Here is a 9,010-nt window from a genome sequence, read left to right on the forward strand (position 1 = left end):
GTAAAGGTGTCAACTCGCTTTGGCAGCTCCTTCGGAAATGACGTGATAAGCGAGGCAGCTGGTAACATCACGGTTACCGCTGCTACCTTTGCCTATATAAAGGTTGTTGGCTCGAACCTCAAATACTGCTGTACTACCCTTAAGCTATGTATTTATTCTAAAATTACCCAGCTGCATAAAATCATATATAGCTATAGGCCCATGTCATGTCCGTCAGGGAGAACTGCTTTTTACATTATTGTCAGGTATAGCAGTAAACACTAAAGGTGACACTGCGCACTGAGTGATGAAGAACTGATTGTGAACGTTCGTAGTGTGGAAATCATTTTCATTTAAAAAACGGTAACGCACAAAAATATAGCTCGACGCCGACACTTAAACCAAGTACGCAGCAAAAAAAAATCTACATAAATCATCCAATCTACAGTATGACGATATGCCTGGAAGAGTTTGCTTTAGGTTTAGGTTTTATTCATACTGTCGGCAGTTAGTACTATCCCTCCCTCTCCTCAGCGCTTAGATACAGCGTTTTCATCACCTTCCACAGTTCGCGCGAGTGGTCACGTAACTCTGACGTCAGAGCGTTCGTCTGCACGTGTCCAATCCGGAAACAGCGAACGCGGTCAAGAAGCTGTTTGGACACGGTGCGCCATTTTGGCTCAAGGGCTGTCGACTTTACTGTGTTTTCATGAGCCAAAATGGCCAACTCAAGGTCGCAGTTACACACCTAGCTGAAGCACAGTGTAGCTGAGCTTTGAACACTTCTAATTTGTATGGTGTCCGCAATACTTTAGTAAATCACAAATGGATCTGCCCTGTTTGATATGGCAGAGACGCGTGGAAGAGAAATGGAATCAACTTCCACCTTCAGCGAAGACGAGTTTTTCCTCCCTGACAGAGGTGGATGATATTTTCACTTCAGTTCAGTCCAGGATTGAGTGAGTACAGAATAATACAATTACACCACGTGCCACGGAACTCCTCCCGTTTCGCGTTCGGCCACCGGTGTGGTGGCGTCTCCCGAATCGCCTTAGTTACACAGCGCGCCGTAATAGCGAATCCACATCGCCGGGCCCGAAAATGGGGGTCTTGCAGAAGTAATTTCATTGGCAGGGTTTTGTGGGCGGTGCGGACGCACAGCGAGTAGTGCTGCTGTCTCCCAGCGCCTGGGTGGTACGAGAGGACATGGGTTCGATCCCTCAGTGTATGTGGAGTTTGCATGTTCTCTCCCATGTCTCTGCGTGGGTTTCCTCCAGCTGCTCCGGTTTCCTCCCACACTCCAAGACATGCTGTTCAGGTTCCCCCACAGTGTGTGTGTGACACAAAGAGAGTGTGTTCCACTGATGTATGGATGAGTGACCCAGTGTAAGTAGTGTATCTAGCAGTGTAAGTCACCACGGTGAATATGGTGTGTGGGCTGGTAACACTACGTAGTATCCATTGGAAGTCGCTTTGGAGAAAAGCATCTGCTAAATTAAATGTAAAAATGTAAAATACACACACACACACACTTTCAGAAGCGCTTGTCCCATACAGGGTCGCGGGGAACCGGAGCCTACCCGGCAACACAGGGCGTAAGGCCGGAGGGGGAGGGGACACACCCAGGACGGGACGCCAGTCCATCACAAGGCACCCCAAGCAGGACTTGAACCCCAGACCCACTGGAGAGCAGGACTGTGGTCCAACCCACTGCGCCACCGCACCCCCTCAAAATGTAAAATAAATAAATAATAAAAAATGTAAACCCACCTGGACCAGGTCCTGCTCTGTGGTGGGTCTGGGGTTCGAGTCCCGCTTGGGGTGCCTTGCAACGGACTGGCGTCCCATCCTGGGTGTGTTCCCTCCCCCTCCAGCCCTTCGCCCTGTGTTGCTGGGTTAGGCTCTGGTTCGCCGCAACCCCACTTGGGACAAGCGGCTTCAACCAATGTGTGTGTGTGTGTGTGTGTGTGTGTGTGTGTGTGTGTGTGTGTGTGTGTGTGTGTGTGTGTAAACCCACCGGACTATGAGGAAGGCAAGTAAATGTCTATCATACAAGTCCTTGGGGGGTGATCATGAGCAGAGGGAATAAACACCACCCCTTCTAATAAACAAGGTGCACAAAACGGAGACATCCTGAAAAGCACCGTTTTTACATGGCCCGGGGCATAAATCATCCATCTGTGTGAGCTACTTAAGAGCCTTCATTTCATGTATGTCTCTGTGTGTGACATCCCCACAGCTGCGATGATGTGGCCTTCTTGCCAAGTGTGTCCAAGGACTGCGAGCTGCGGAAGGACTCGGTACGGGCAGGTAGACTTCGAGAGCAGGGCAACGCCAGCTTCAGGGCGCGGGACTTCAGCACAGCCGCTCTGTATTACTCCCAGGTGCCTGCCTCTCTCCTCACCCTGCACGGTCACCCGGCCGTTGAAAGTTCTAGTAGGAAACTCAACGAGTGCGGTGGGCATGGTGTGTTTTCTCCACCGGAGCACTTAAGGGCTCTGTGCCTCCGATGAAGGTTTACTACGTTCAGTTACTCTGTGTGGGCTGGGAGCTTAGAACCCTCTGGACACTACAGTGGGCTGTCCGTGCTTCCAGCGATGGCACGGAGCTGCTGTGCGCAGCAGACTCAACGAATGCCACTCGCTGCTCGATTAGTTTGAATTTCCTCCGGAGTACGTTGGGGGTCTGTGTGTCCATGGGGTGGGTGGGCAGCAGTTGACCACAACGCCGAATATGTGTATTTCAACATCACGGGCAAACAAGCAGCTCCAGCTGGATGAAATTCGGAAATGTCACGCAGTGATATTGGACTTTCTGCTCCATTGCTGCCGAGCAGCCTTTATGTGCCATATTTCCATATTTATATTTAAGTGCAGCCTGTGAGGGACTTTATCGTGTGGAAAATCGAATGTAGCATCCGTACTTACTGACGGTGAACAGTCGCTAGGAGAAGAGTAGCGACAGCAACAGGTAAACCAATGGGGGCATCATGGTGAAAACGTAACTCCGGAGGTTACAAGTTCAGCTCCATGCTCACTTGTTCAGCGTAGCTGTGAAAACAGGAGGGCTAGCGCCGGCGGTCGAGTGTTTCCGTTTGGTCCCTTTTTATGCCACGTGCGGATACTGAGATGTGAGCGCAGCGTATCATGGTATAAGTTGATCGCCTAAGCGAACGGATACAGAAGGATTCTAATTTGAGCTGTTTTTGCAGTTTTGATGGCCTCGGTCCGACTCGCACCCCGTCTCTGTTTTTATAGGCTCTTTGCGGTGCGGCTCTCGGCTCTGATCAAATTGCCCTGTGTTACGCCAACCGCTCGGCAGCCTTGTTCCACCTTCACCTTCATCAGGTAGGCTCGTATATCTGTACTCGTAAAAAGAGCAATGCCAGATTGGGTACGTGGTCAGTATGAGAGGATCAGCAGTGTTACTGGTCATTTAACCTTTAATATTGGACTTCGCATATTTTTATCTTACTTATTTATTTTATTTTATTTATTCTGTCCTATTTTCATCATGATATATTCCTCATATTTCTGTAGTATGTTTCTAATTTCTGCTTTATTTGTATTGCTTTATTTATCTGTACTACGGACAGTCGGAAAAGCATTTCGCTGCACGTCGTGCTAAGTGTGGTTGTGTACGTGACAAATAAAACTTGTATTTGGTTTAAATGCCACAACAAGCGGCAGGAAATAACTTTCTCAGCCATCGCTGTGATAGGTGTAAAATGAAGTAATTTAACGGTGAACCATATTTGATTGTTCCCTTTTACCAAGCCGAAGCATGCGGCAAGGTAGTTCCGTACACAGTGGTTTTATACTTTTGTGTGTCACTTGTATCATTTACAGTAGCCGTATGTCACTGAGGCGCTTAATGTAGTGTAGTGGTAGCCTAGTGGTTAGAGCTGCTGCCTTTACACCCAAAGGTTGCAGGTTTGGATCAAACCTCTAGGTGTTGGAGCCATGAGCAAGGCACCTACCCCCCCCCCAAAAAAAAAAAAAAAAAAAAAATGCTTTAGTAAAGTTGCCCAGCTGTATGAATGGTTAAATAATTGTAGGTCGGTTAACATTTGAAGTTCCTTTGGAAAAAGGTGTCAGTGGGGGTAGCTGGTAGTGTAGTGGTTAGAACAACTGCCTTTGGACCAAAAGGTTGCAGGTTTGAGTCTCACTTCTGGCTGTAGTACCCTTGAGCATGGTACTTATCCTGAATTGCTCCTGTAAAAAATTACTGAGCTGTCTGAATGGGTAAATAATTGTAATCTTAACATTGTAAGTTGCCTTGGAGAAAAGTGTCAGCTAAATGAATAAATGTAAGAAATAAACAAATTAATGGCATAATTGTGAAGCCGTGCATTCTGTCTATTTTTAAGTTTCTTTGTAAGTATGCTCGTCTTCCAGGTTATGCACTTGGTCAGAATTCATTCTCCGTGACCTTTTTCATTCTGCAGGAATGCCTCGAGGATATCCGTAGGGCTCTGGATCACAACTACCCTACCCACCTCCAGCAGAAATTATTGGAGCGGAGGCAACAGTGTCTCATCCGTCTGCGTCAGCTGGCTACAGAGAAGGGAGGCAGTAAAGACAGTAAAGAAAATAGGGCTGGCACCACACTGGAGGATGAATGGACAGGAGCGCTCCCTCGCCTGTCACCCAGAGTCCTTTTTCGTTTTAGCCCTGAAAAGGGGCGACATCTGGTGGCTAGGGAGCGTATATCAGCCGGCGAGGTGGTCCTGGAGGAAAGGGCGTTTGGCAGCGTCCTGATCCCGGGAACAGCTTTCGGACCCGGAGCTGGGAAATGCGCAGGAACAGAGTTGCAGGAGAGGGCGTTTGGCACAGAGGATTTGCACTGCCACCACTGTCTGTACCAGACTAGGAACCCTGTGCCCTGTCCAGGCTGCAGCTATGCCCGCTACTGTGGGGAGGCATGCCAGCAGGAAGCATGGGAAGGCCACCACCGCTGGGAGTGCTCGGTGGCAGCAGAGCTACAGGCTATGGGCATATTGGCTCATCTGGCAGTAAGAATGGCGTTCAGGGCAGGATTTGAGGCAGCGCAGCAGGTAAGGGGTCATCTGGTAGGGCCAGCTACGAGTGGCTTAGAAATGCCCAACAAGACTGGGGGCTGTGTTACCATGGAGGGCAGTGATGGAAGGGAACAGATTAGCAGTCAGGGCTCTGCAGCCAGGAATGAAAATCCAGTCCATTGCTGCAGTACCATTTTGGACCCACCCCTGGATGGTTCTTACCTCTGTGTCCACCACCTTCTGCCTCATGTGTCAGGTCAGGCACCTAGCCTGCGTTTTCTGTGTGCTGTCACTGCAGCAGTGCTCTGCCAAAGGCTCAGACGAACAGGGTCGCTGCCTTTGTCGTGGAGGCGAGAGGCCCACGCAAGCGATGGACACAGCAGCCGAGACGAGAACGAGGACTGGTCGCCGGAGCTGAGCATGTTGGGAGCTGTGATTTTGAGGCATATTTTGCAGCTGCGGTGCAACACACAAGCAGTTACCATCCTAAGAGATTCTGGTAAGAGATAGAGGATTATAACTTTAAAGAAGATGAGGAACTAACACTGTATTTTTGCAGTTCTCTCTTGTCCAAATTCTTTGTTTACATTTATCTGACCCTATACTCCGAAACAACTTGCAGTGATTTGTCCATTTATAAAGTTGGGTAACTTTTTTTTTGCGCTACAGCAATTTTGGGGTAAGTACCTTGCTCATGGGTATTTACAGAATGTGGAGGGATTCAAACCTGTGACCTGTAAGTCCGGAAGCAGTAGCTCTAAACACCATAATACCTGCAGCATTATCTGTACAGACTTGTGTTCTTTAGCCACTATGCACACCTGTGGTCACACCTTCAGGGAATTTTTTTCCAAATTTTGTTTAATTATCATGTCCCACCCTTTCTGGATCAGGGCCTTGGCGTGGTGGAAGGGCTTGCGTGATCTAGGGATCTCCAGAGCTATATCGTCGGGAGCAGTATGCTTCTGGTAGGGTCTCCCAAGGTGAACAGGTCTAGAGCGAAGATCCAGACTAACACGATTCAAAAACCCCCATGGAAAAAGTAGACAGGAGAACGTTTACCCTGCCCGGAATAGGGTCACAGGGACCTACCCTTGGAACCAGGCCCGGGGGTAGTGTTCCTAGGCGAGTGCCTGGTGGCCAGGCAGCCCACGTAACCCAACCAGGCTCAGCCCAAAAAGGCAACATTGGGGGAGCCATGTGAGCCCACCACACGCAAGGTCCAACATGGGGGTTGGGTGCGATGCTTTTCAGGCGGCAGGAAGGGGCAGGGTGGAGTGTGGCATCGTGACCCCTCACGGCAGAAACTAGTTCTTGGCTCTGGGTGCCTCCCTTTGGAGGTATACCAGGAACGGCCAACTGGGACAAGGCCCTGAGGTCGGGCCAGGACCTGCTGGATGGATTATTTCTCCCAGTTGTCCTGGGAACGGCTGGGTATCCCCCAGATTTAGCTGGAGGAAGTTGCAGGGGACAGGGGCAGCTGGCCTCTCTGCTCTGGATGGATGGTTGGTTGGATGGATGGTTGATTGGTTGGATGGTTGGATGGATGGATGGATGTATGGGCAGGCGGGGATGTCCCAGATATGCACTTGGGCCTTAACATACCCTCAATGGGGAAAAAACCTAATTGTTCCCTCCCGCCCACACTCCTCCAGGTGTGACCAAATCTGCGGTGTCTTCAGTCCATGAGGTGCGAATTGCCACGGCTGTTTTCCCCACACTCAGCCTGCTGAACCACTCCTGCACCCCCAACACCAGCCTTGCTTTTGGCAAAGGAGTTCGTCATGACCGTGCTGCCACTGGCACTCGGCCCAACTCCGTTCCTGGTGTCGTCACCGTCACCGTTCGTGCGACACAGACAGCTGGGCCTGGCCAGGAGCTTCTGCACTGTTATGGTGAGCATATCTCCACACTCCTGTCTCCTCCTCTCTCTGCTAAGGAAGAGTCTTTACTGTCTTTTCTCCTTCATTATGAATAATATCAGAAGTGTTCAAATACAGACACATGTATATATTCATTTTCATTTCTTATTCCCTCCTGTTTCCTGTTTTCTCTCATTTGAGATGATATCAATATCACTGATCAGTAAAATGGATTTGAAATAGATGTACACCATATTGGCCCCCCATCCCAAATGTAGGCCCTCATTGCAGCCGAATGCCTGTGAAAGAGCGGCAGAAGCTCCTGCTGGACCAGTACTTCTTTCTGTGCCAATGTGAGGCCTGCAGCCAAGATCTGGCATCAAAGGGCGAAGGTCAAAGAACAGCTACTGCTTCAGGGCTGCAATGCACACGCTGCCAATCTCCCTTGCAGGTCAGCAGTTATTTATGAGGCTAGAAAAAATATGATTTTACTGCTAAGTGTAGATTACTGAGTATGGAACTGTCTTGATTTCTTCTGTGCTGTATGATACCCAGATGTTAAGATTGTCACCTGTGGTTGTGTGTGCTCGTGCGTAGTGCAGTGAGCAGGGATACCTGTGTTCGGGGCCAAATTGTGGCCACCCCATGTCCCACGCAGAACTGAACCACAGATTGCAGGAGCTACAGGAGCTGCTGGACAAGGCAACAAAGCTCATTCAGAATGACTGTCCAGGTGAAGATGCTTCTAGGGTTGGGTGTGTGATTGCACCTCCATTTATATATGTGTGTAAACTGTGTATCTGAAGTACAGCGTACTGTATGTGTGTGGTGTGGTGTAGACACAGCGTGCTCTATGTTTCTGTCTGACCCAAAAGTAAAATTACAATTAATGATGCCAGCAATGCTGACCTGCTTTTATCACTTCTTGCCCTTGACCTCCCCAACCAAGACAAAGCAGCGATACATCTTCAAGCAGCCTTTGACAGGGCTGAGCACTTCCTGTTGGAGACACACCCGTTGCTGGGACAGCTGGCTGACATGGCAGCCAGAGCGCAGGCTGCCATGGGTGAGAATGCAGCAGTCTACTCAGCACAGCTTTTTACCAGCAAATGCAAAACCAAAGCTAGCGTACTGTGTTCACCTCCGGGTCACACCCAGTGGAATAAAGTTCCGTTTCCTGCTCCACAATGTTGACATTTATCATTTGTAGACATACTTTAGAATGCCTTGTTAAAATAATTTGATAATATTTGAGAAAATTTGTTTCTCTATATTGCTGTGTGTATTTGCACATAGTACACTTTGTGTGTGTGTATACATGTATACACACGTGCACACACACACAAATAAATGTGTCTGCATGTGTACCTTCATCTATACATGTGTATACTGATGAATGTGTGTGTGGCTGGACTCTGTACGACCTATACAGGTGACTGGCGACAAGCTGCTGTCCACCTGAGCCGGAGCGTGGACGCCATACGGTGTCAGTATGGAGAAGACAGTGCAGAACTGGGACAACAGCTCTTCAAACTGGTCCAGCTGCACTTTAATGGGTGAGTGACTTGTCTGGGATAAATTTCCTTTGTTTTTTCTGAATGCTGATACCATAGTGTATACCACTGCTCCTTTATACCGTGTCTCCGTCTCTCCTCCTGTCACCTCCTTCAGTGGGGAGGCCCGGAAGGCGCTCCCTCTGATCCCAAAAGCCATGCATCTCCTCTCACTGCACTTTGGCCCTTGCTGTGAGGAGATGGAGGAGCTTCGTGCTATGGAGGATTGCCTGCAGAGGGCACTATGATGTTGTACAAGAAAACATGCACACACCCACACACTTTTCATCCTCAAGAAGCCCAGCATACAGGATGCCAGGAACTTTTTCTAATTCAGGGGATGACCATTATGGTGTTACAGTTAAAGAGGTGTTACTAGCTAAAGGCAGCACTTAACCCAGATGAGTAAATATCAGTTTTATGGATGTATCCATAAAACACTGCCTCTGTAATTCTACATAATGTGTAATTCTGAAAAGTAGTTTCCTGTAATAAATACCTACATTGTGATAAATCTCTTTGGTATTTTGCTTCAATACTTTCAGTTCACAACATTCAAATTTTTGCAGGACACTTAATTAACCAGAAACATACTG

General features: G+C 48.7%; 1 protein-coding gene across 1 annotated transcript; it reads left to right on the top strand.

Moving 5' to 3' along the window:
- The first annotated feature begins 728 nt into the window (after positions 1 to 728).
- Positions 729 to 8,750, top strand: smyd4 (SET and MYND domain containing 4). Its single transcript, XM_018730565.2, has 10 exons — positions 729 to 938; positions 2,219 to 2,363; positions 3,237 to 3,326; positions 4,427 to 5,498; positions 6,655 to 6,894; positions 7,140 to 7,312; positions 7,459 to 7,594; positions 7,811 to 7,927; positions 8,294 to 8,417; positions 8,533 to 8,750. The coding sequence occupies exons 1-10, from the start codon at positions 805 to 807 to the stop codon at positions 8,660 to 8,662; spliced, it is 2,361 nt and encodes a 786-aa protein (XP_018586081.2). The 5' UTR covers positions 729 to 804; the 3' UTR covers positions 8,663 to 8,750.
- Positions 8,751 to 9,010: the final 260 nt, after the last annotated feature.

Source organism: Scleropages formosus, chromosome 4 (genome assembly GCF_900964775.1).
Source record: "Scleropages formosus chromosome 4, fSclFor1.1, whole genome shotgun sequence".
NCBI classification, from domain to species: Eukaryota; Metazoa; Chordata; class Actinopteri; order Osteoglossiformes; family Osteoglossidae; genus Scleropages; species Scleropages formosus.